Genomic DNA, 27,469 nt, shown 5'->3' with positions numbered 1-27,469 from the left:
AAGTATTGTAGAGAGGTGCTGTTCAAAACACTGTTCAGAGGCAGTTTGGGTGCCAGAGTTCACCATGGTTGGATCCTTGGCTCTATTTGTGTGTTGCCAAGGGAGACAACATTGAGGTGAACATGTACTTGTTTGCAGGCTATTGAGTGGAGGTTTTTTTAAAGGTAAGTGGGCATTTTTTACATGAAGGTCCTTTCAGAACAGGGAAATGGCCACAGAGCTTTATCAATATTCATTTGAAGGGCTGGTGCTGCTGTTCATGTCCAGTCCTTCATAATTTTTAAGGAATAAATGGGCATCTTACCTTTGCAGGTAAATTTTGCTACGAGACAAGCAAACATGCAACTTTCATGAGCTTTCTCCCTTATATATAAAGATAGATAAAAGGGGGAAAGCCCTTTTAAGTCTTAGCACCTTTTAGGATTTGAGATTATTTGCCTTTGAAGCATGCAGGCCCTGCATCTGGAGCCATGAAGTTGTCAAACTGAACCTTGATGGATGAAAGCCAACCTATTAAGTGTCAGTAATTAAAAGTCAGCTACACATTAATAAGATCAGATTCCTTCGAGGAGATTTATGCAGGAATTATATGCATCTGACCACCAAGAATTAAGACAACTGAGCTACAGTTTACTGCTTTATCCACTTCCTCTCTTCTCCCATAATGCTATATTAACACACAGCCTCTCTCTCAGAGGCTAATCTAGCCAGGAAAATAGCCAAAGCTCATGTTTGGATGATTTGACAACCTGCTAATGGCATCATTTGTGCATGTGAATTTGTGATTAACCTAAAGAGCCTCCCTAGTGTTTGGAGTTCCAAACATGACGTTTACTTGAATTTTCTCAGCATGAGCTCAAGTTCAAAACGTGTCTAATGGGCCTGGCCCAGGTAGTAGTGAACGATAGAACTCTGAAAACCCAGTGTAATGGTACTGCCGAGAATAAGCAGAGCTGCACTTGCTGCATGTCATGACTTTAATGTGTAACTACAGTATGCATACATACAAGAAGTGGGAGAACTAAAGCCCAAGAACTAGAAAGGCTACAAAATACAACACATGGACCAATACATTTACAAAACATTCAAAATCCTTACAAAATGGGCTGTATTGGTCCTTTGTTCTTTTTACAAACTTATGCTGTGTGGCCACAGGGGGACAGTTCTAGATTTAGCTCCCCCCTTCCAAAATTTACAAGTGTCAGGAAAAAAAGAAAAAAAGCTATAGGCCAGGTCTCTCTACTAAAAACAGCTGACCCTCTCCCGAAGGGCCTGAAGTTTATCTTATCCAACAGAAAGGAGGCGGGCTCTGAAGGCTACCTCCCCCCACTGTCAGCAGTTGATTGGGGGGCAGGAGGGAGAAGCAACACTAGACCTTAATCCCAACCCCTCCCTCCCACATTCCATAGTATTCCCATATCCCAACACATCCACTTTTTTTTTTTAAACAACTTAGTGATTTAAAGGTCCCCCATCCACAAAGAAAAAAAATAAGTTACATAATATTTAAAACTGGCTTTTCAATATTCTTTGGGAGTCCGGGAATGTCAGGACAAGGAGGTCTGCCCTAGACAAGTGCTTGGCATCAGCAGCTGCCCCTTTATTACAAGCTGGACAGGCACCAGTTATCCACCTGCCTTTAACACAATTTGCACAAACCCAAGAAGTCCAGACAAACGTTTCGGTTCCATGTATTTACACTAGTTCAAAATGATATTCACAGCATCTTCTAAATTTTGGCCAAGAGTCAAAATTTTGCTTTAAACTTTGGAACATGCCCACACAGACTTTCACCCAAAGGCTTGTTGTGTGTACCCAAATCGAGGGGCTGGGAAGGTCAGGAAGAGCTTTAAGGATTCTTCTGTCAGTTTGATGGGAAGGGGACCTCCAGGCTGGCACGCTTACAATACAAGATGCAGTTCATCTAACTGGCACCAGTGCCTTCCATCACTTGCTGTGCCTGCTTCTGCCCCATGCAGCACTGTGCAACTGACTGAAACAACCTAAACATGGACAGAAGAGCAAAAAAGTTGAGGGACAGAGCTATATAGTTCAGTAAAAAATCTTCATTTTGAGACACCTTCAACACTGGGATTTCCTATAAACATAGGACTGCAAGAGCTCACAATCCACCTAGCAACGAGCTGGATTTTGAGATGCTATTCTAAAGTAGCAGTCATGGAAGCTGTGGCATAGTGGATAGTCCTTTTCCCAGTTTGATTTATAGCGCTTTCAGACAGGAATACATTGATTTGAGATTTCAGAAAGAAAGCCCCCTCCACTACTGAACACAGCATTTATCAGAGATTTAGGAAATAGCATGTTCCCATGTAATTTGATATCATGAGGTTATGCAATCAAACATGTAAACAGAGGCACCAGTCAAGTGGACAGTAAACTGTCCTAGGAGTAGGACAAGTTCTAGGCTCACTTCTGCCAGCATATTCCGACATTGTGCTTCATTCCCCATAATCTGTAAAATGCAATTATTTCACCTGCTTCATGGATGCACTTCAATATCTATCCATGTAAAGCATTTTATAAGGCCAAAGTAGTGATATTTATTGTCACCTATTTTATCCAATGGGGCTGTGTCAGCTTAGTATGAAATGGAATATCACCACTAATATTTCCATTATGTGACTGAATAAACCAAAGTGAGCATGAGTTTCTAATTAAACCATACAAAACCAAGTTATCTACTCACTTCTCAATTTCCGGAGCACAGTGAACAAACTCATGGTTCCAGAATTTAAACGCTGGATTTTTTATCAGCTCAATGAAGGTAATGAGGAGACCCCATGGGTGAGGTCTATTTACAATCAGTCGTTCCAACAGTACCCTGAAGAAAAAACAAAACAAAACAAAACAGGGAAGGCTCAACACAGATCTCCTAGAAGACACGGATATTTGCAACACAGCACAGTGAAGAGAACACATTTGCTCTTGCAAGCAGCATCAAATTGCACTAGGTGTTCTTGTTCTATAGCACTAGACAGTAACATTATACAACTCAGCATAACACCTGCCTCCCAGTCATTTAATTTCAAGCAAAGTGAAAAGTAGAACTATAAAGGTTGTGAATGTAACTGCCCCTCCTCACCTCGTGATCTGTTCCTGGATAGCCTCAGTATTGGCCTCTGCAAATAGGTAAAGCATGGTACAACTGAAATAGTGTGTATGGCTGTTTGGGTACCGCAGCTGATTGGCAATTGCATTCAAGAAGAGGTACCGACCTGGAAAGAGAAAGTAGGTGTTTAATAGGAAGTAATTAGTTTCCCTTACACAACATAGTGGAACAAGGAAGCACCCTAGCACTGCTTAAGGATTCAGATGTATGGTTCTGCACTACACAGTTTAAAGAAACTTCAGTAAAAAGCTAAAAAAAATATTAGGGTGCTTCACAACATTGATCCCAGCTGGAGTTCTTGTACCAAAAATTAGGGCTTCCATGACATTTGTTGCAAAGCAGTACACCCCCTCAGGTTTGCAGCTGTCCCAGGAGGGCTGAAGATTCTTTCATTGTATGGATTCAAAATTCTCAGACAAAGCAACATTCCTACACCAAATTTAGACTCTAATACATTAATTAATATTCATAACACACTTTGGAAGATGAAAGTTTCAAAGTGAAATGTTACATGCCAAGTATTATCCGGTTATAACACTTCTTATATTTCACAAGCCAAGCAGGTGTAACTAACTCTTTTGCAATCTTACCCTCTACTACTTATCTTGGATGGATGCTATTTATTAAATCCTCCCAGGACAGAGATACCAGTTTTAGTGTCGATTACTCCAGACTCTAGAGAACATGACGCTTGTCTCTATCCTGAAGCAAAGCTCATTGCACTTAAGGATTATACTGCATAAAGGGGGTGGGAGGGTGACTAGCTGATCTCAGCACATTAAATAAGTCTCCAGTAGAGGAGAGAATCAATATTTCTCTAAGAGTCAAAACCTAGTTCACGCCAAAATTAACTTTTTATACTTCGCGAATAGTCAATGTGTTTCAGATAAGTTTAGTTCCAATAAAATAATTTTTAGTGTATTCAGAACTCTATTGTAATGCAGTGTTGCTTAATACAAAACCACTAGCAGTTAAGTGGTATTTCAGTTTTTGCCATAGTACCCAGAGCTAATCTGCTCTCTTAACTAAGAAAGTTTCAAGAACCATTTCAGGCTAGAAGCAAAAAGTGATCCAGAGAAGTTCTGCTTACCTTCTGTGTCCAGATCCACAGCCAAGTTCTGGAAAATGTCCATGTGAGCTGAATGGGTGATCGTGCTCATCGAGGGTGTGCTGCCTTTGTTGTGAATATGTGCAATAGCCTGAGTGCCTACGTAGAGCACCAGTGCGTTAATCAGCTGGATGTTGTAGCGATTGCCAGGTTCATTGGATACCTGGGGGGCACAGCACAAGAGAAAGGTTAGCTTTTTACAGTCCTTCAGAGTTCTTAGGGACTGTGTGAAGGGAATGATTTGGAGAGATTTTCAGCATTCAAATATCTGCTTTATGCAGAAAGCAATGTCTAATTAGAAATCTAAAGTCTGAAATTTGGGTTTCTTACTTTGTAGATAGTGCTTGCCAATACCTCTACACTAAAGAGAGACACAGACCCTCTATTAAATTAGAGCCTAAACTAGGTCTTAATATCCAACTTTTAGTACCCAACTCTGTTGCAAGTCAAGCTTTGCAGTTACTGAATTCACATTTAACATACACTGAAGTGGGCTTTAGCTTCCATGGCCTCCTTTTCAGAAGTGTTTGTGTCTACATGTAACATTTGAAATTGCATGAACCCATGTACCAATCTGAATGTATAATTACACAAATAAAAAGGAATTTCCATTAACAAGTGACTCAAAAGCAAATTCTGACTTGAGCTTGTTTAATCGGTTTTAGAAACTGATTAGTTGAGGTGAATTCAATAAAGTCTGGTGAGAGTCTCAAAGATCACAGAATATCAGGATTGAAAGGGACCTCAGGAGGTCATCTAGTCCAACCCCCTGCTCAAAGCAGGGCCAATCCCCAGACACATTTTTACCCCTGATCCCTAAATAGCCCCCTCAAGGATTGAACTCACAACCTTGGGTTTAGCAGGCCAATGCTCAAACCACTGAGCTATCCCTCACCCTATACTTAACTGACATGGAAAGCAATGAACAGGATGTCCAGGTTAAAAGCGCTAAGCTGATTTGAGAACTGCTGAAAAGACAGCCGTGGACACCTCCTAAGCCAGTTGGTACCAGGGGCTCTCACTGCAGAAGAAAACCATCAGAACACACTGGGGAAATTTTGCCAATTTATGCACCGAAGCAGTTTCAGGAGGAGGAGTTTATGGTACCCTGAATGGCAAGTGAAGTCCTACTTTTCTACAGGACTAAGATGGACTCTTCTCAAAACTACATTGCTTGAGAATCACTGCAGTTAACACTCCTGCTGTCAAAACATCACATCATCTTTGGTGATACTAAATTATCCAAGATTTCTATTTGTAGTGCATTGGGAAACGCACTGAGTATCTAGCAGGAAAGAACATTTTTGGAAGCTCGTATCCCCGTCACATCTGCCAAACAGTACATCACAGTATTTTATACCTGTTGAGTCACATTAACTCACTTCCTACATGGTTTTCAGCCTCCGACTCTAAAAACGTTTTCAGGGATGGATCCACTAACCTGTAGATTGCTGCGCAAGTCAGACAGGAAAGTGACAGGCGAGCGAGTTTTGAGATAGGAATCCAAATCTTTTTTGAACTGAGGTGGCATCACTCCAGTAAAGTTGGTGAGTATTCGTGGTGCAATATTAATCTCACTTAACATGTCCACCTGCCAAAGAAAAACTCCATTAGTAATCCTTTAATTCCTGCTATTTAAAATCAAAATTATGGTTGTAAGACTTCCTAAGGAAAGGAAGTTTGAGTTCATCATACCAGCCACTCTTATCTATACATTTTTATACCAGAAGGTATAACATGAAATTCAATTCCCCTGGTGTACTGCTGGAGCTCTTGATCTTTGTTTTCAGACTTCAAAATAGCTGGTTTCTTAATCTGATGTCACTTATAAATTGCTGAAAACTAGATACGTTATAGACTGGTAATGGGATACACACAGCCTGATCTCTCTAAATCAACTGTTTGAAATCAGCCCAGATTGGTAGCATTCAAAGATAGTGACTGATATCTGTGTGAAGTGGAATTGGAAGTCTTATTCTAGCTCCCAGAGAATGAGTCCACATCAAAAAACTGCCACCCACATTCGGTTCTCTTTTCTCCAGCCCCAGCAAGGAAGACTAAAACAAAGTGGGCCATTAAAAATCATCACTCCTGCCACTTCTAGAGGTGGTTCATGCCATAAGGGATGACATGCTGGGGCTTGTGGGGAAGCTCACACTGCTGCAGCTGTACCCATTATGTGGATTAGAAGACTATGGTCTTCAGGATTTAAATAGGTCAAAGCAGTAATTCTATTAAAATTTACTGACACTTCAGAATGGCTGATCTAAAAAAAATTATAACTGGAGACAGGAAGTAACTAATGTGTATTCTGAGAAGAGAGTCATAAGTACACCATGCAGAGAGCACTTCATTTTTTTGATCCAGTAGAGAGGACAATTGCTCTTCTCACTGGTTGCTCAACTGGATTCCAGCCAAGCATACACCAGGGTGGATGAAATCTACTGTACACCTCCAACTTCTAGAAACCAGAGCAAGAAATGAAGTGCAAGTTGTCAGTTGAGCTCTGTTTAACTGACTTTCTTCCTTTAAGAAAAATGGAGCATACTGAACCAACATGGAAGACTTCCAAAGTAGTCAGTGGTTTCACACAAGCGAACCGGAGGTAAACTAGTGTAGTACACACACCTGGAATGCTAGAGAAAGGAGCACTAATCCCAGTATCATACCTCCACTGATCTTAAGTGTGGCCTCAACATCTTTGCTCCAGTGTTTAGTAGTCAAGCATGATCAAGAAAGCCTCTATTTGCTTCAGATTTTCATACCCAAAACCCTTATGGTATTTTACTGTGAGAAACCGGATTTCCTATTTAATGCTCCTCAGCGGAGCTCAGAAAGCCAAAGGACCTGATCCAGCAATTGGATCCGTACAGGCAGACCCCTGCAGCCATGCAAAGATCCACTGGCATCAGTGAAGCGCCACAGGTGCAAATGTCTGTCCATGTGGATCAGACTGCAGGGCTAGGGACTTGGACTTTTATGTTCTACAGGATGAGGACTGAGTCTCTCTCTCTTTGGAAAGTCTCTAGCACATTGAGTGCTACAGCAATATCAATTAAACGCTTTTATACCAAGTTATAATTATAACAGGCTATTTAATTAATTCCAATGATTAATTGCATATCCAAAGTGTTAAATACTTTAGGAACTTCTAGGTTGTGTTTATCAAAATAGGACTTTGTTTCTGAAGTTTCACGCCCTTTCATATTGTATTTAAAAGAACCCATGCAATCAAGTTTCCCATTGTTTCCGTGTGTGATAGTTTGACAGGGCATGCTACCTACTTTTAGGTTGGGAGTGAAAGGGTCTGGAAGCCTCATGTTACGTGGGAAGGCACTCAGGATCAGATTCCTTAGTTGGATACAGTTTGGTGGGATCACATCACAGAACCCATAGTGGTAGTCACAAAGGAATTCTGGGAAATCATGCAATAAGACCAGCAACACACGCAGAGTGCCCTACAAAAGAAAAAGAGAATGCGGCATGTAATTAGCAGGTTCTGAGCTTCCCCCAACAGCAACTGTACCACAGCCAGACAAGCAAAAAGGGGAAGAGGAGACCTTTTTCTTCCTGATGCATCATGTAATCAAAGTTTCTTCTTCCCGGTAATGAATTTAATAAGGCAGTGTCTAGCAGACAACTCCATTCCCTGGTCTCCAGTGTCTTACAGCTTACTATCAAACTCTGATCAGTTACCTGTGATTAATAGTGCAAGTACTGATCTCCTGACCAGTGTCAATACCGAAACTGTACTTAAATTAACCTCTAACTCACAAAAGACAGAGGATTTAAATAAAAAAAGTTAAATGTTTATATTCAGCTAACAAAAACAAGTTACTTTCCACTGCACTCTAACCCATCTTCACAGTGCTTTCCTGGAAAATACCTGCATCAGCCCGTACGGTTTACCTTGTAGAGAATTTGCATAGGTTTAGTGAGTTCCACATTTCTAAGGAAAGGAGCCAAGTACTTGAAGAGATCAATTAGCAGCTGGGCATACATAGGCCACCCCTGCCAAGAGAAAACCATCACATAAGTAATGTATAAACAAAGGCAATTAAACCTAGATTATTACAGTTTGGTCTAAAGCAGAGTAAAATAGAGACAGCATGTTTAGACTTATCCCCAGATAAGTTTGAAAAGATTATTTGCACTAGGACTAGTCAATGACTACAGTACAGCTCCAGTTTTCTGAGGGTCTCAGGGTTACCTGGAATATGTATTTAAAAGAGTCTTCCTCTATAGAATCTCAGGGTTAGAAGGGACCTCAGGAGGTCATCTAGTCCCACCCCCTGCTTGAAGCAGGCCCAATCCCCAAACAGATTTTTGCCCCAGATCCCTAAATGGCCGCCTCAAGGATTGAACTCCCAACCCCGGGTTCAGCAGATCAATGCTCAAACCACTGAGCTATCCCTCCCCGCTTAACTGACATGGAAAGCAATGAACTGTACAACCTCTGACAGTGACAGAAAGCTTATGGGTAAATTTGATGATTTGGTTTACAGTGGAAACTCTTATTTACAAAATTCCCCAGTTACCCAAAGCTTGACAGTTTATTGAAACAGGGTCACCCCTCCACACAGTTGTTAGTTACTGTGCATACAGAAACCTACATGTGAAGACATGCTACTAATGCACGTCAAAAAAAAGTAAGATGTGAAACAGCATCAAATCACTTAGGCACCCTTCTCAGTAAGAGTTTTATAATGTATAGAAGATAAACCGCAGCCACACCTTCTGCTGTGGTGTATGCGCCAGCATTCTCGCAATAAATATCCGATGGGAAATCAGTTCCAGCCAGGCATAAACAAAACCCGGAGCTTTCGTAGGCCTCAGGATGTGAAATGTGTTACTGAAAGAAAAAGGTTAAAGCTGATTAAGAGAGCACAGTGGTAACACTGGTTTTCACAAATGTGAGAGAACGTACATAGTAAGAGACATTAGCATCTACATTTTACTAATAACCTCCATGAATAATGAATTAGACAATACACGATACTATGGTTACAAAAATGATCAGACCTGCCACTATGGAGCTGTCAAGTTACTGTTAAATCCAAGTCCTCACCCTATTAGAAAGGGTAAGTTCGTGCCAACCGCCATTCATTCAGAAGTACGTACCAGAAGGCTGTAAGGGTCTGGAAGTTGATGGTCTCCAGCACATGTTCAGGAGCATTTAATTCTAACAGCAACATGATGAAAATGCGGTGGTAAGGAAGCTGCTGAAACTCACTCTGCCGAACATCATGGTCCTGGAGCAGAACTCCCACCACTATACCAAGCACCTAAAGAAATGAACGAACAAGCTTCACTGTTTTTGACCTGTCAATTGTAGAAACCATTTCACTAATCGAAGCCTGCATTCTGAGTACTAATGAAGAGCTGAAAGCCATTTTGGTAACCGGAGTGCACCATATTGATTGTCCATTAAGCGTCCAGCTCAGCCTCACAAACAGATCTGAGTTCCCACCCAGCCAATGGTGTTTGTTGGGGGTTTCAGCCTTAAGCTGTTTTTGTATTTTTAAAATCTGACTGCATTGGCCTTTTCAGCAACAAAGGAGGAAGTTCGATACCCTGGTTCCACATCACAGAGGAAGCTACCTAGCTTAGCCTGCAGCCCTGCCTATACCCCATTTTAAGAGTCATCTGAAAGTTTTAGGTCCCATCTCAGACGGACTGCCCCACCCCAAGTTAAGGCCCATGTTTTAGCTCATAAGCAGAAATACATCAGGTGATGTAATCTAGGAATGTCAAGTACTGCTTGGAAGAGGAAGGATTTCCAACCTTGTTCAGTAGGTTAATCTTTGTGACCGTGTTGGTTGCCTCCCCAGAGTGCTTCACTAGCAGTGCAATAAGCCGCACAAAGGCATCCAGGTTGTGGTAGCATTTGGCTCTGATCATGGTGGGATTGGCGGCTGGATTGTGCTGCTGCTCGGCCTGAGCACGATAGCTGATTTCAACACACATTTCAGTGCAAAGACGAAAGAACCGAGTTATCAGGTCATCCGTTTTCAGGATTCCTTGCTGGTGCATCTATTACGAGGACAAGAAAAACCCTCAGAACTACAGAATATGGTAATTTAAAAAAAAACACTTCATTGTTATACTGAAGCAAACAAGTAACAGTTTTATGATAATTCATCTGCCATGCAACATGGATGTAACTACTGCCTTTCTTTTTACAGTGAGGTAGCTATGAGATTACCTCCTCCACTTACTCCCCAAAACAGAGGTTTCTAAAACAAATGGGAACAGCTAGAGAGTTAAAGCTGTGCTCCTACATAAAAGTACTTTATCAATGGCACCTGCTTCTAAAGGAGAAAAATATCATGTGATCCTCCTTTCAACCATCAGAGCTAATGAAGTGTGGTTCAATATCAGTGCAGCAGTATCCTTCCTCTGCTACTGGTGGTTTAAGCCTTGGAAGGAGGAGAAGTAGAGGCAAGCGTTCAAGTTGCCCCACTTTTAGGAGCCCACAGATTGCATCAGAGTTATTGGGGGTGGTAAAGTTTGCCTGATGCCTTGTTGGACTATAGTGCTACAAATCTACTTGTTAACTCATAATTGGATACTGCACTTCACTGTTAAGAACAAGTTTTTCATAGGAACATAACATTCAAAAGGAACGCTAGACTCTGCATAGTTTCAATGGCCAGTGCCTGTATCTCTAGATAAAAATCTCTTTTGAGTTTGTTACCAAAGTACAAGGTTAAACAGGAATAAGCTATTAATTCAGATTAGTAGTGGACACCAACTTTGCAGTTCTTGGACAAACCACCTTTTTGGAAGTTACAACAGCTATGCTGTCCGTGTACTTAAAAGCAGCAGAAATTCTACTGCAGTGAAACTGGCATGAGTAGCCATGTCAAACTTTCAGGGGAAGCTTCTAGAACTTATGAAGTGGCTTTTGAAAAGTGCAGGTACATGCCTGCTTTGTTGTAAGACACGTGCTCCTTGATTTAAAGCAGCGTTGGGGAAAGAGGTGATAGTATTTAATGAAAGCAGCCAACAGACAGTTTTGAGCCCTATCCCCTTGTCCAATTGTTACCAGAGCTTTTTTAAAAAAAAGAAGAGTCTCATGTAACTTCACAAGGAAAAAGTCAAGACTACAGCAAAGCATTTCAGTTATTTCAAGCCTTTCCAAATAAAGGCTTATGAAATATATAGCAGCCCTAATGAAATTTGTTCAGAGTGTAAAGTAGCCCAAAATTTCACCAAAGCCATTTTCTTATTGTTCATTGAGGGGGCAGAAGTGGGACTGAAATAGCTCGTGCAGAGTGGAGGTAGAGAAACATGCTACAAAGAGTTCTGTACAAGACCCATGAAGGGCTGTTACATGCCAAGAGGCAGAAAGAGCGTACACAACGTAAGTTACTCCGTAAAGACCGAATGTGATGGCAAGGGAGCACAAGTTAAACAAAAACAAAAATCAATATGGTGCAAGTTGTAACATACACAATATCTATCTTTATAAAGAGCATCACCATATAGCATTTAGAGCCAGACAGAAAGTGAGATGTTAGCATAAACTATGTAGATGCTCTCTTGTATGGGCTAGAGTGTTTTTACAGACGGTTATCTGCCTCACTCAAACAAACATGTTTTGGCACAGGGAAGGGGGATCTTCTAGGCTGCAGGTAGGGTAGTAAAGTCCCTTCCATAGAGGGTGTATGGAGTAGCCCAGGTTGTGCAAGATTTGTTTTTATCCATACTGCACTACCACCTCAAGGAAAGAGAAGATTAAAAATTCTTGTTGCGTTAGATCAGCACAGAGAATAGAATCTTACAGCCAAGGGCCTGCCAGGAGCTACCTGACAGTTTCAGCCTCCTAGTGCTCATACAGCCCCCAATCTCTCATAGAAACCAGGGAAGCAAAGAGGCCCCACCACCTGGAGCCTATAAAAAGGAGACGTAGAGCTGACAAAGTGAACATAGTTACGTGACTGAGCTGCATTTTCAATAGCCCCACACAAGCCATGAAAAGTAGGTACCTCTCTATATGCCACATAAAAGCATTCAGAGAAAAAGAGCAAAGCACAACACTAGTTTCTTGGTCCCATCATACAAAAAAGGAGCCACATAAGCGATCCTTTTATGTCTGTCAGAGTTCATAGCCATGTCAGCAATACTTCACAGCTATCAGTAGCCAAAGCAGCTGATCAGATAGTGAGTAGCAATTTAGTTCCCATCCATCACAAGGAAAACATTGACTATTTAAACTAGGGACATCTGTGCCATGACCTGGCCTGAAGCCAGACTGAAGAGAGTACAGGAAGTTTGAGAGCCGCAACTCCGGCAATGCTTGTCAGCCTCAAGTGAAGAGATTACAAGCTAGATTAGATTACTCATACTAAGAAGGGTGTGGGAGCTTCTAGTTAGAGCTGACCCAAACAGATGGATAAAGAAAGCAATACCCCTTAGCTGGACTCCATTCCGCTTGCCCTGGCCTCTCAGTGAGACACCTGAACTCCAGTTTAGGTTTCATATAGCTGTTGCTTTGTGGCTGGTCAGTCTTCTGTGGAATATCTAGGTTCTCACTGCTTAGTTTTGAAGTTGGAAGTGACATCTGCAGTCAATCTACAGAGTAAATTGGGAACTTCTCCTTGCAGCCATGGCTAAATTGACTTTGTAGCAAGTGCAGCTGTAACTGCAAATTCTATTTTAGCATAAGTCTTGCTGCCAGTTTACAACATATGTCAAACGGTTGCATTTTTGTCCATATCCAAAGAGTGAAAGTCAGTAGAAACACTGGCCTACTTAAATCTCACTTCTCTTCACTGCAATCCCCATCTACTTCCTCCCCTCCCCCAAGCGGGTGGAGTTCCAACTCTTCAGGCAACCCTGTAGTCATGTATGTCAAAGTAGAAGCAAGAGGAATGGCATCAAGTTTAGAAACCATTTTAACCCATCCAGTTTAACAGTTTCCTCCAAAAACAAATGGATAAAAATTGAAGGCATTTCCTGTTCAGGTAGGACAAAGCAATCAGATGCACTTCCACCCACCAGACATTGGTTTCTCTAGACTGACTTTGCCACACAGTTTCTGCTAAGTGTAGGGGAGAAGCAATGTTAAGCCAAATTTCGTTTGACAGAGCTGTCAGAGCTATTACCAAGATCTGTCTCATTAGAAGCTCTCCTGCTACTAGATTTACCCAATAGAATCACAACCTGCACTGACAATTTGTTGCTGTAGTAACTGAATTGGAACAGCACTCACTGAAGGGAGGAGAGATTTTCCACTAAAGTCTCTTTCATCAGTGAAAAGGAAAAACATATGCCGTAGCACATAAGCTAGACAGAATTTTGATAGCGGTCATACTCATGAAAACTTCAAAAGGATGTTTAACACTGATACATAACACTGTGCTTTAACATTGAGGGCATCACACCCTACTTATGTCGAATAAAAAGCACCTTTCTTTCCAAAAGCTCTACCTGTCCAACAAACGCAGAGAAAGCTTTGGTACTGTCACGGCCAGCTGCAGCTGAATGGTAGAGATTCACCCATTCCCTCAGTAGATACTCTGCCTTCTCCCTCAGGCCTGGTGGATCATCATACTCAGAGGCTTGGGAGATCCCAGAATGCATCATGAAGTTAGGGCCTCCATGAGCACGGTCAATCATTGCTTCATAGTTGGATCGGACCACTTCCATCAACTGGGGTAACCTAGTGAAACAGACCCAAATTAAGAATTCGTCTATACATTTTTATTTTTGGGAACAGTGCGTAAATGTGAAGCTACTGAGAATAAATTAAAAGCCTATTTCAAGCCACTTAGCAACTGCCCTTCTGATACATATAGCACAATGAGACTAATGTAAGGGAATACAATGCTCTGGAAGGAGCTTCCCTATACCGTTGAAATTACCAACTCATTCATAGGGAAAGTCAAATTTTGAAGCCCAGCCCAACTCCCTGAACGTAGTGTTTTGGCAGAGCCATCCTTCCCATCACAGGATGAAAGCGTCACTTCCTATGGTTTAGTGGGGCCCTTAGGAGGAGAGGGACCAGTGACAGATGCCACTGTCTAGTAGCCAGATCTGTGATCGTAGAGTAGACTGCACTGAAAGTGTTCCTTATGTAAGATCTCAGACCATCAGAGCAAGTCAAGAGATACTTGGCAGCAGCAACAGAAAGGTTAAGGATAAAAAAAAGTTAAGTTGGGTTAGAAACCACATGTTAGCTAATACAGGTTTATTCTCTACCAGTCTCTGTCCAATCTAGACAAACCTAAAATGGCTGAGTGAGATACTAAGAGAATCTGTCTGATATCCTGGTGTTGGAATATAGTGCATAGCAGAGCTTTTTCTACCCCAAAGAAAGCCTTATTGCAGTTGCTTTTCCAAAGTGCACACAGGTATATGTGCAAAAGTTTTAAATATAGAAGAGAGTTTCAGGTGGGGAGAACTACATCATTGATATCAAGACAGAACTAGATGAATCTAGTGCAGAAATGTGTCTGACAGGAAATTTAAGTCAGATTTATGCAAAAAGAATACAGTTTTAAGCCATTTTAAATCAGATCACTATTGAGCACCTTAGAGAAGTTCATTGACCAGTATTTCAGTCTCACCCTTCTGGAGCATTCCCTCTGGAGTGAGCATTAATCCTCATCAGAGTCTCAATGGTGTGGAATAGATCTGCCTCTGTTACGTGGGCTACACTCCTCTCATCCACCAACAAGATCCTCACCAACTGCATGGCAAATGCCACTGCCATGTAGTTCAAGCCATTCTCCATTGACTGCCAAGATGGAAAATGTAGTCAAGAATATGAAGTATAAACCCTTTAATGAACTGATTACATGAAGTATGTTCAAAAGGTAAACTCTCACCTGTGCCAAGTGAAGATCGTACTGCTGCATGGTAACAAGGTGATTGCGGATTAGCAGCTCCACAGCTTCTACATTGTACTTATACTCATCCCGGCATTCAATCAAGCATCTAGAAAAATTAGACACCTTTTTAATACATGCTTGTTTAGCCTAGCTGGACTTGTCAGAAAAATGTGATGCCTCAAGAAAGCTATAGACTTGAGACATTGATTTATTGTTCAGCTCTAACAGATATCCTCTACAGGGTTCACCAAGTCAGTGTTTGATCTTAATAGTCAGCTGCACCCCAGAGCAGTCTAAGCTTCACCAAATCTTTGCTCTGGTCAGTCCTTTTTAAAGGCTTTTTACACTGAATCGATGAAGCTCTATTTCCAAAGCATGGAAAGTGGCACGTCTACCTACCAAGCACTCCTGGAATCAGTCTCTAGTAGAATCCAACACAACATGCAGGAGAGACTTATTCAAACTAGATTCTCTATTTAAAGAGTGACAAAACTGTCACGCCTGAGGTATGTTTAAACCTTTTAATAAAAGTAGGTTCCTATCAAACTCTAGGGCAAAGGAGCAATACTTAGTCACCTAGTTTTAGTTCATTATATACAAGACAAACGAAGTGAAAAATTATGTAGGCGTTAGTCTTTTGTACAGTTATACCATTTTACACACAAGTGTTCTGGAATCACAAATGGTAACTCAACAAGACTAGAGGACAAGGTATGAGGTATTCAAACAAGTGTTCTCTTCCTCCCATTACTAACCTGGTGATCTGCTTGTTACACCATGGAGACCCATAGGCACGGCCATCCTGCAGAGCTTTCAGTACAAGTAGGTGACACTCACGGTAGCGGAGCAGGAGGTCAGCATCTGCACCACTGGTGGCATCCAGTAAGCCCTCAACAGCCTAGAAGAGAAGCAGCTGGTCAGCACATATGGAAAACCCAGTCCTCCACTACTGCCTCCTGAAAAATCAATGAACTTTAAGTACTTTTCTCCAAAAGCAGTTATTAACCTTAAAATGTGGCAGCTGCAATATTATCCAAAAACCTGTGATCTCCGCTCATGCCATAATATCCAGAAAGGTCTTGTATAAGTTTACAAGAGAGGGCATCTAGGTAACTGCTCATGCTCCACAAAGGTTTTAACAAAGTATTCTGCAGGTCTCTACCACATCTTAGTGATTTTATATAAACACTAAACAGCAAGAAAAAATTTGCAATTCTTTGGGCTGCAACATCAATAAGCCAATGTCTTTTCATCAAACTCAGGTTCTAGAGTCTAATTCTATGTCTGGCTCAGATAAGAACGTGGATGAAAATAAACTGGGTGAGAAGATACCCCTGTTGATAGAAGTAAGCATTCCGACAATCTACATTAGTAGAAGTGGCCAGTTCAGGTGAGGCTTAACACATGACTAAAAGAAGAACTTACCCTGCATTACACTAGGAGGGCAATCAGCTTATAGATCAATTTAGCTGATCAAGGTGCAGTCTAGGCTCCTGCCAAGACCTAGTCAAGACAAAACCAGTAGAGGGTGTCCACACCGTCTACTGAGGATGTAAAACTATTTTCACGACTGGTTTTCAGTTTTTAGCACTATCATTGTTCCTGTATTGTAAGAGAGCAGTGGCACTTGAGTGTCTTAATACTAGTTTCCTCACAGAGCTTGCAAGATTCTTCTGCATTTGTCATCTCTAGACACTCATCACTATAAAGCCATACATACCATGCTCAGACCCTAGGTTAAGCGTATTGTAATATGCTCTACTTCGTGTTACCCTTGATGTTTCAATTATTGCAGTATAGCCCCTGTGCTCAGCGCTATTAGTTCTGTCTACTTCCAGGTGCAATTCAAAAGTACTGATGAGCATATTTAAAGGAATCCAAGTTGATCTGGAAGCACATTAAGAGACTGGCTCTTGCACTTTAAGTTTTAACAAACTCATGGATCTTTAAGTGCAAGAGCATCCCAGTTGATCTTAACTATGTTCCACAGACTTAATTCTCCCAGCTACAGGGTCTCAGTGAGGAACCTCTATAGTGTTGGAATTTGTTCCCCTTGGTGACTTGCCTAAATTTGGCATTCTAGAGTGCATGATGCCAAGTGTCTGCATCTTGTGTGTAATCTGTTTTTGCTTCTTTCATTTCTTAACATCTGAAAAAGGCAGTAGTGGTCCTTCAATACAATTCACTGAGTAGTTCCCCACAATATTTGTTCAATTCTAACTATGCATCTGCCAGCTAATAGGCAATCTACTGGCAAAAGGAGTAGTAAAAGCAAACTGAACTGCATATGAGCTGACACAGAACTTGACACTAACCTTCTGGAGCAGTCCAAGCGCGGCTATGGCATCACGGGAGTTACGAGCCACTACTACAGCCTCCAACAGGCTGCGTAAGGCTTGAGCTTGTGGGTTCATGGCCAGGGTATGTGGTATGGATTGTAGGTGTTGTTCCAGTTCTGTCATACATTTATCATAGATCTGTGCTACATCATCTGTAGCCCAAGCTTGCTGTTTTAAAAAAAGTGTATGTGTTTAGTAAGACTTGGCAAGGATTAATTATAAATTATTGTGTGTGGGGGGAGGGGTGTTAAAGAGTAAAACAAGTATGTAGAATTCATTAAATACCAGTTAATCTTTTGACTGCAGTAGAACCTCTGGCACCAGAAAGATGCATCGTAAAGAAGACTCTTAACTCAAATGCCAATGCTTGATTAGTGATATTTTACTTGAATGTACAGTCAGATATTGGTAGCATACTAAGTTGTGTAACTGGCAGAGGCCATCCAAATATCCCACTTTAGTTACAAGTTGGTCCATTAACAAGCTCCCAGAAATACCAGCATTGTTATCCATTTCATTCTCAAAAGTTACATATCTAGTCCTCTCAGATCCATGAGTAAGTAGCACTTCAGAATTCAACACAAAAATATACATGATGTGAGGATGGTGTTAAGTTTCCTTCAATCTGGCTATAGAGGCCACCGACATCCCTCAAAAAAAGTTTTCTGAGTGCCATTAAAGACTGATTACCCACTGGTATTCTATGTGAAACTCTGCAAGGTTCATCAAAATGGCTTTGATATTTTCAAGCCAACAGTGTTACAGAAATCTGTACCTTCATAGGCTGAGCCAAGAATCCTGTGGGCTGAGTTAAATCATTGGTAGGCAAGAAGCCGGGGACATTGCGTGCAAACTCTTCATAAACAGCCAGCTGTTTTGGGTCCACACCACCAACCTTTATAATGAAAAAAAGTGGCACGTCCTTTATTTTGCACTGACAGTGAAGAAAAAACTAAAGGGCAAGTTGTGTAACTAGTTCTAATAAGTGACCTATAGCAATAGTTCTCAACCAAGAGTATGCATACCCCTGGGGGTACACAAGTCTTCCGGAGGGGTACATCAACTCATCTAGGTATTTGCCTAGATTAAAAAGGACTAGCTAAATCAGTACAAACTAAAATTTTATACTGCTCTTTATACTGAAATAAGTACAATATTTATATTCCAATTGGTTTATAATTGTATGGTAAAAATGAGAAAGTAAGCAATTTTTCAGCTAGTGTGCTGTGCCACTATTTTTTTGTCTGATTTTGTGAACAAGTAGTTTTTAAGTGAGGTGAAACTTGGGGTATGCAAGACAAACCAGACTCCTGAAATGGCTACAGTAGTCTGGAAGGTTGAGAGCCACTGACCTATAGAGCATAAACTCAAAGCTGTACACGTGTGGGTATAAGTTCAGTGCAGGGTTGGCGGGAATCCTATATTCCCCACACCCTACTTAACTGCAAAGCAGGAAAATCCCCATCTATGCTGCTGCACTTAAGTATGCAGCCTATCGATTTCTTTTTGCCACTGAAAATTGTCTGCAGCTTTAGTGAAGTAGATGTCACCTTAGAAGGTGATGAGAAGCAAAAATAGATTAGAAAGATGGAAGACACTCTAGTGACCCTCCTCCACCACCACTGAAGGAGTACTGTAGACAAGCTCTAGAAGGAACATACAATATCCTCAGAGTTGAGAGGAAGGGAAGAGGAGAATTGAATAGTTTATTTCACAAGCAAAGTTGTATATGTTTCAGATACTAAGCAGCTGGATTATTAGCCATGAGACAAGGCAAAGAAATACTCATCTGCTAAGTGTTGCCACCTCCTCCTGCAGTTTTAAGATTAGGAAGAGAGGGAGAAGACATCACCACCAAAAATTAAAATTCAGCAAGTCTGTTCTCACCTTCAATCTGATCTGCTCTGGCATCCGTTCAGCCTGGTAAGTTAATACAACAGGATCACAGTACCGACGACCCTCTTGCCTTGCATGCTTTCTGAGCTCAAATTCCTGCAAAAGCAATAATAGAGAGAAGTTGTTGCTAGGTACTGTTTATGTGAAGCCTCTAGAACAGGGGTCGGCAACCTTTCAGAAGTGGTGTGCCGAGTCTACAGTTATTCACTCTAATTTAAGGTTTCGTATGCCAGTAATACATTTAAACGTTTTTAGAAGGTCTCTTTCTAAGTCTATAATATAGAACTAAACTATTGTTGTATGTAAAGTAAATAAGGGTTTTAAAATGTTTAAGAAGCTTCATTTAAAATTACATTAAAATGCAGAGCCCCCCAGACCAGTGGCCAGGACGCAGGCAGTGTGACTGCCACTGAAAGTCAACTCACGTGCCGCCTTCGGCACACGTGCCATAGGTTGCCTACCCCTGTGCTAAGAACATAAGGAGGGCCGTACCGGGTCAGACCAAAGGTCCATCTAGCCCAGTATCCTGTCTGCCAACAGTGGCCAATGCCAGGTGCCCCTGAGGGAGTGAACCTAACAGGCAATGATCAAGTGATCTCTCTCCTGCCATCCATCTCCACCCTCTGACAGAGGGAGGCTAGGGATAGACACTTCTATACTTACAGTTGCCAGCCTCTTGTCCATTTCAGGGCCTGCCTTTTCCACAGCTGTCTTCTGAATGAAGCAACATGCTAATTCACAGTTATCCTGAGCTAACTGTGCAGCTGCCTGCTCCATCATCTCCCTCTGCTGTGGGGATGCTGCCTATTAAAAAACAGTATATTAATGAAGGCTGTAAGTTTCCACTGTAAAATGCATCAGTTAATCTTGAAATCTGAGCCACTGACTATACATAATGCCAGTATCAAACAGGGATGTTCTCATGAACACGAGTCACTTTGCATGAAGTTAAATGCTTTATGTTTTATATTGGATATCAAAACTTTCAGTAAACCATGCAGGTAGGGGAGCTAACAAGCAACTTGATCAAGAAATAAAATCAAGAGGGATCTCCTGTACCTCCAGTGTGCGGAATTAAGGAAGAAAGCCCATCAGTACTAGGCTGACAGAGCAGTCGGTTCCTATGCAGGAGAAAACAAGCTTCATGTTAAACAGTCTATGGCCCACACAAACTAAGAAAAGTCATCTGCAGCTAGCAGAGTAAGTTGCTCTATTTATTCCAATGGCATGTAAACACTGACCCTAAAAACTTCTTCCAAGTAAATCTGTCAACAGCTTCCATCTCCAGAAAGACTATGTGACCACTGCTCTACTTTAGGAAATGAGTCCTGATGGGAACTACAGGTCAAACAGACCTATTTTCAGGGGTACTGCAATGCAAGTTCTGTAATAGGATGTGGGTGCCCAGTACCGCAGAAAACCATGTCAATATGGTTCAGTCAAATTTTCGTATACAACATAGCCTTAACTAGAATGCCAGTATTTTTCTCTTAGCATTTACAATGGGAAGTGTTCAGCAACAGCACAATCTATGCTACATTCAGACAGACAAGAAAGACAGGAAAAAGCATTATGAATCCAGACATTTTGGAACCGTGTTTTAGGAGCACACACAAGATGTCAAAGCTATCTGAACCATTAGTCTTCCCTCCCCCAATCAGAGTCTACTCCTTTTTTACCATTTTCTGAAAACCAGATTGCCTCTTGTAGATATTAAAGATTGGTATTAACCCATTCTAGGGACACAAGCTGGATTTAACAACTGATTTAAGGTTCACCTTCTGCAGCACCTTTTTCTCTGCAGCATTATCTTTTTAACAGCGTAACTTTACAGTAACGCTAGTTTGTAAACCAGGAAAATTCTACTTTAATACCCTGTAGCTTCCAGGGTAGAGAAATCCCTGCTGTTTTTAGATTTCTACAAACAAGGATAGTACAAAAGTGTCACATAAGCAGTAAGCCTCTGCAAAACTGAAATAATCCTTGGCTGTCCCTTAATTCAGAAAACCATGTAAACGCAGAGATTTACCTGCTTCTGACTCTTTGGGAAACTGCCACAAATTCTGAGATTATTAATCCTTTTTTCCAGCTCATGTTATTTTGAGCATCATAGCTTTAGCCATGATTGACGTAGTTAGTCTCCCAAAAAGGGAGTTGTCAGCATCTGCAGGCAAAAATCCAATGCATCTATTTTAAGCATGAAACTCAAGGTGGATGTTTGCATCATATCCAATTTTCTATGACTCAAGTCTACAGAAGTTGATGATCTCACCTCTAAGAAGGCTAGACTGTCAGAAAAGGAAGATCACTTACCTTATAGTAACTGGAGATCTTCAAGATGTGTGGCCCCCATGGGACACACTGTACACTGGCATACGCTCTATGCATTTAAGACCGGAAGAGTATTCAGTTGGCCTGCACCTATGCCCTACCCCTCAAGCTCTGAACCGAGGGTGGTGCAGACCAACTGCCTCTCCAGTTCCTACTCTAGCATGAATCAAGTGAGAATCTGAGCAGAGGGAAAAGGAGGATGGGCTGTGAATACCCACAGGGACCACACATCTTGAAGAACAATAACAATTACAATAAGAGCAGTAACCTTCCTTCCTTCACATGCTGGGCCGGCACTGTGGGTGAACTCCCAAACAGTGCTCACAGAGGAGGGTTCGAAGAAATTTCCCACACCACAATTGCGGGAATGCTGAAACAAAGGAAGCATCCTTGGAAGAAGCTTGCACTAGGACAAAAATGCTTACTAAAAGTGTGAATGGAGCCCCAAGATGCTGCCCTGCAAATCTCTGAGAAGGGGTTCAAACTGAAGGTTCAATATGTGCCAACAGCACCAGGTTTTAACACTGGGGAGAATGTTCTAATGTCTTTCAGGAATTTCACAGTTGTGGGATGATGAAAACCAAGCAGTAGTCCACTGAAGCAGGAAAGGCATTAATAGCTGCTAAGTAATGGACTAATGGACACAGCCAATGCCTTCAAGGAGAGAAGATACACCAGGATAAGAGGCACCGCAGACTCCTCACAGGAGATAAGTGAGGCTGCTGATACCAAATGGAAAAATCATTCCACGTGGCGGCATAGCCCTTCCATGTTGGGGGTTTCCTGCTGTCACGGAGGATGGACTGTACTTGTGAACATGCTCTCTAAAAATTTGCTGTACGTACAAAAAACAGACTACCAGATGGACAGAGGCTGGGTTGGGATGGATGTTTCTGTTCTGAGGCACTAGGTGAATGTATGGACAAGAGGTCATCTGTAGGACAGTGGTGAACTAGAACTGGCTTGGCCACCACCAAGATTACTGTTGCCTTTTCCTGCCTGATTTTCCTGAGTCCAACCACTGTACCAGGAAGGCATCCCCTCTGGAATTGTGCCCCTGGGCAGCTTGAGAGCAATAGGCTGCATAAGTATTTCTTTGGGTTGCAAAGAGGTCCCAGGATGGGAATCCCTACTGCTGAAAATTATACAACACTCCTGAAGAGTGCAGCTCCCACTCGTGATGCAACAGTTCCAGAGCTTGATTGCCTCCTGGCAGAGTGGGGCAGAATTCACTCCCCTTTGTTTATTATATAAGAACAGTCATGTTGTTCCACCTGATCTGGACACACATGGACCATATGAAGGGTAGGAATATCTTGCACACTTTATGCATTGCCTGAAGCTTGAGAAGACTGATATGTAATCGGGACTATCGCAGAGTTTGGAGACCCTGATCAGTTTGGTCATCTGTGTGTGTTCCCTATCTCATCAGGGAGGCATCCGTAATGAGTGATGTTAGAACAAAGTGAACCCCTACCCAGACACTGCCCTTCATTTCCGATCAGGTGAGTGATAGCCAGATGCTCTGCGGAAGCAAGACTCATTTGTCCAGGGAGACCCTGCTCGAAGTGTGGACTGTCTGCAACCATGCCTGATGACACCATAAGTGAAGCCTTGCAAAGGGGGTCATGTAGGTGCATGAGGCCATATAGCATACCAGGACCAGGTAGAATTGGACTGTCATCTGGGGGCTGAGCCAAAGTTGGGCCTCTGTCCCAAGGTAAGCAAGCTTTGGCTGCTTGCACATTCAGGTTTGCTCTTACAAATTCTATAACTTGTGCAGGGATTAAAGGAGACTTTTCTGGATTTACCTGAAATCCCAAGGAAGGAAAGAGGCTGAGTAAGGAGGCAACTGGCATTTGTGCTTTCTCATATGACTGTCCCATGAGCAGCCAATCACTTCGGTAGGGAAATATTAGGCTGCCTTGTCAGCACATATCCACTGCTACCATGGACAGTACCTTCATAAAAACCCTTAGGGCTATCAAGAGGCTGAATGGGCACGCTGTTGAAAGTGCTCTCAGCCCACTAAAGCACAGCAAGTTCCTGTGTGCGGGGTGAAGGTCTACATGAATATAAGCATCCTTCAAATCAAGAGGCACATACCAAATGCCTTTGCTCAGGGAGGGGATTACAGTGGCCAGTGTAGTCATCCTAAATTTTGAACGATGAAAGAAGAATTTAGCTGCAAGGTCCAGGATGGCTCTCCAGCCCCCCTTCTTTTTAGGGATGAGGAAATCTTTGGAATAAAAGCTCTTCCCCCATGTGGGGGTGGTACAGGCTCTCCTGCCCCTAACTGGATTAGGGAGTCCACTTGTCTGAGAATGCTCTCATGAGAGGGTGTCCTTGAAGAGAGATGGGGAGGGAGGTTTGGAGAAGGGGAAGCAAGGAATTCTATCAGGTAGCCAGTTGATATAACATCTAACAGTAATCTGTCCAATGCGATATGCTGCCACATTAGGAGAAATGTGTCAGGCAGCCATCTAAGGGGGTAGTGGTAACTGCCTTCCTGGGAGGCAGGTGAGACTGAAGAGGGGAAGGCAGTGGTTGTAGCTTCTGTTCTGCTATATCCTCTAGTGCTTCCTAGGGGGCTCACAGGCTATAGGGCTGGGTGGTACCGATGAGAAGACAGCCCGCAACATTTCCTATGGAGTGCCGGGATATATATCCTCGAAGAGTAGAGGATGGCGTGAGTCCCTGAGGGAGTGAAGCTACTCATCTGTCTTCTCACTAAATAGGTTGTTACCCTTGAAGGGGAGATCCTCTACTGTTCCTTGGATCGCCTTGGGAATTCTGAGAACTGCAACCAAGAAGCTTGCCTCAACCACTGGTGACCATTGGGCAGAAAGCCAAGTCCACTGCATCGGGTGATGCCCGGAGAGATGATCTGGCAACTAATCTCCCTTTGTCCAGGATGGCCTAGAATTGGGGCCTACATTTCTGCATTAGCTTATTAGCAAGCTAATTCTGACAGTTTATTGTAATTAATATTTTATTTGGACATTAATGTCTGAACATTTGCTATGCAGAACAGTAAGCTGCCTGATGAACAGTTCTTTTGCCAAAGAGATCCTGTCTCCTTGCATCTTTGTCCAAAGGGGTGGACCTATGCTAGTGCATCCTGTTTGCTCCCTGACTGCCTGGAGTTGGGTAGGGTAGGAAAACAAATATTCTGCCCCCTTGGAAAGAACAAAATGAGGTTGAGGCACAGGTAGCTGGTATGTGCCAACACATCTTAGTGGGCTCCAATCAGGCCTCATTTGTAGGGAGTGCCAATTCAGAAGGAGCTGCAGTCTGGAGACTATCCAGGAGTTTACAAGTAAGATCTTGAACCTTTTCTAGTGGGTTCTGGAGAGTTTGTGATCCTCCGCAATAGGTCCTGATACTGCCTATGATCATCCAGTTGCGAGGGAGAGGCCAATGCCACCACCTCATCTGGAGAGGAAGAAAGTGCTGCCGACAGGTCCAGCTGTACTGGCTGTTCCTGCTCAACAAAGCAATCTGGGGAGGACTGAGGCTCCTCTCTGGGCACCAGTGTCAGAGATCACGTCCCAGTGCCCTCAGTCAGGGACTCAGAAGTCCAGACCTCAGGAGCCCAAACGGTGGAATCATGAGGATACGAGTCAGTTCCCAAGGAGGGTACTACTGGTCACTAGCCCAACACTGCAGATCACGAGGGGGTGAAGGCAGCTAGGACCCTCTGGAAGCTCTGTCTGGGCGGATGTCTGGACTCTGAGCACGCAGGGGAACCACTGGTATCCCTTTGTGCTCGTCTGAGGAATAGGCGTTATCCAACTATTGGCGGAGCCAGAGGTACTGTGTGCATTTTGCAACCACCCAAACTGCTAATAGTGCACTGACAGCGTCCAAGTGCCCACAGCATGGCTGGTGCTTGGGACTGGCAAATGATGTGCTAAATGATTTAGGGATGTCCCTCGATACTATCTGGTCTGAAAGGATCAGCGACTCGGGATCAGTGTAAAATTGCCAGATCCTCGGGAAGAGCATATTAAGGCCTAATACAGTGGGTCTCAAACTGGGGGTCAGGACCCCTCAGGAGGTCACGAGGTTATTACATGGGTGGTCGCAAGGTTATTACATGGGTGGTCACGAGCTGCCAAGCTCCACCCCAAACCCCGCTTCACCTCCAGCATTTATAATAATGCTAAATATTAAAAAAGTGGTTTTAATTTACCGGGGGGGCGGGCGCACTCAGGCTTGCTGTGTGAAAGGAGTCACCAATAGAAGAGTTTGAGAACCACTGGCCTAACAGAAGGAGAGCTGGAGAGAGTCTTGGGTATAGGTGGATCCACTGGTGCGAGTTTTGGCACAGCAATTTTCTTATGGTGTGTTCCGAGGATGAACACTCCCTCTATCCATGTGTGGTGCAGGGGTCAGTCCTGTCCTTTCATAGAGTTTTGGAGCAGTAGCACTTCCCAATAGCAGTGGTGCTGTTCTCCATGAGCTCTTGGTGCACCCAGCCCTGGGCACAGCATCTCACTTGGGGCCAAGAGGGAGAGGATTCTGATCTAGAGCACGCTGGTACCAGAATGGCACTACCCAGAGGCTCAGGTTGACAAGATGGGGAGGAGGAGGATCCAGGATCACATTGGGACCTCATGGAGCGTTCCTTTAATTGTGTACGAGCCTCAACTGAGAATGCCTAGTATGAGGGGGAAGTAATGGCAGTCACACTTTGAAGGAAGGTGCAATCCCCTGATGCAGCACAGGCAGCTCTCGAGTGGGTCACTAACTGGGAAGACCTGGAAAAAAAGCCACACAGGGCCGGAAGCCTGGAATCTTGGCTATCCTTAATGCCTGGAAAAGTAGGCACTGGGGGACCGCCCTGAACTATCCAACTAGGCTTACTAAGCTAAATATCTAAGATAAGCTACTTACAAAGATTATTTACAGAGCCAGTTCAAGTGGGAATGCTGAGAAGGCAGCAGTCGCAGAAGGGTTCAGACGCAGACTCAAAGTGGTAGAAAGGAACTAGAGAGGCGGTCAATCCATGCCACCCCTCATGCCCTCAATTCAGAGCATGGAAGGTATAGTGGCAGTGACCAACAGACACTGCATTGAAGAATCTTCTGGTCTCAGATGACCAGAAATCATGTGAACCCACAGCAAATGCCCATAGGGACCAGCACTTGAAGAATCACAAGGACCACTTGCTGTCAAGGGAGATTTTGCTATACATTTAAAAGCTGACTGACACTGCCTGGTGCTGTACAAGACAACAGCCTGTCACAACCCTTTGTGTGAAGTTTCTCTACCTCTAACAATGCATCTTGCCTGAAATCAAAGCACAGAAGCTCTCACTCCCTCTGTGATGAAGTGGGAATTTTCTGTAATATTTTTATGAATGATATGTATGGCAGGTGATTTGACTACGGATTGCTACCTAGTGAGAGTAGAAGGGTTAAAATGCTGCTCCTGGAGTAAAGCAGGAGATAAGTGGTGTTTAGGTCATGTGACTCTAGAGGTATAAATGGGTTAAGGACTGGCTGAAAACGCCCATTATAGTGGAGAATCTAGAAAGACCGGGGAGCCCCAAGAACTGGACAACTGATACCTAACAGCAGGAAACTGTGGCAGGCAGAACATATAAATTGAGCAGGGGTCCTGCAAGAGGACCAAGACAATGGATTGAGAGCTGACCAGAGGCTAGGAGAAGCAACAGCTTTTTGAGAGACACACGGATCTCACCCAGGACTGTCAAAGAGGCCAAGAGAGGGGGAGAGCCAAAATGGATTCTTCATTAGCTTGGCTGGGTACAACCCTGATGTTGGCCAGTCAATTGTCTTCACCTTTACTTTTTTATGCT

General features: G+C 42.9%; 1 protein-coding gene across 33 annotated transcripts in view; it reads right to left on the bottom strand.

Moving 5' to 3' along the window:
* Positions 1–963: 963 nt before the first annotated feature.
* CNOT1 (CCR4-NOT transcription complex subunit 1) overlaps positions 964–27,469 on the bottom strand; it is a 107,058-nt gene continuing 80,552 nt past the window's right edge. For 19 of the 33 annotated variants that reach the window (XM_065566804.1, XM_065566827.1, XM_065566806.1 and 16 more), the window contains 18 exons: positions 19,975–20,115; positions 19,303–19,407; positions 18,191–18,310; positions 17,392–17,583; positions 15,832–15,974; positions 15,074–15,182; positions 14,813–14,982; positions 13,653–13,905; positions 10,023–10,271; positions 9,360–9,523; positions 8,973–9,090; positions 8,148–8,249; positions 7,523–7,696; positions 5,680–5,829; positions 4,221–4,401; positions 3,104–3,236; positions 2,708–2,842; positions 964–2,003 (listed from right to left, as the gene is read on the bottom strand). In XM_065566804.1, the coding sequence (XP_065422876.1) occupies positions 1,925–2,003; positions 2,708–2,842; positions 3,104–3,236; positions 4,221–4,401; positions 5,680–5,829; positions 7,523–7,696; positions 8,148–8,249; positions 8,973–9,090; positions 9,360–9,523; positions 10,023–10,271; positions 13,653–13,905; positions 14,813–14,982; positions 15,074–15,182; positions 15,832–15,974; positions 17,392–17,583; positions 18,191–18,310; positions 19,303–19,407; positions 19,975–20,115 (2,718 nt within the window). In that variant the 3' untranslated portion in view covers positions 964–1,924. The remainder of the gene's footprint in view (positions 2,004–2,707; positions 2,843–3,103; positions 3,237–4,220; positions 4,402–5,679; positions 5,830–7,522; positions 7,697–8,147; positions 8,250–8,972; positions 9,091–9,359; positions 9,524–10,022; positions 10,272–13,652; positions 13,906–14,812; positions 14,983–15,073; positions 15,183–15,831; positions 15,975–17,391; positions 17,584–18,190; positions 18,311–19,302; positions 19,408–19,974; positions 20,116–27,469) is intronic. The other 14 variants (XM_065566808.1, XM_065566832.1, XM_065566810.1 and 11 more) reach the window with 3 other exon arrangements.

This window comes from Chrysemys picta, chromosome 14, assembly GCF_011386835.1.
Source record: "Chrysemys picta bellii isolate R12L10 chromosome 14, ASM1138683v2, whole genome shotgun sequence".
In the NCBI taxonomy this organism is placed as follows: Eukaryota; Metazoa; Chordata; order Testudines; family Emydidae; genus Chrysemys; species Chrysemys picta.
Note: the sequence above shows the minus strand (reverse complement) of the source record. Positions and strands in the feature narration are given on the sequence as shown.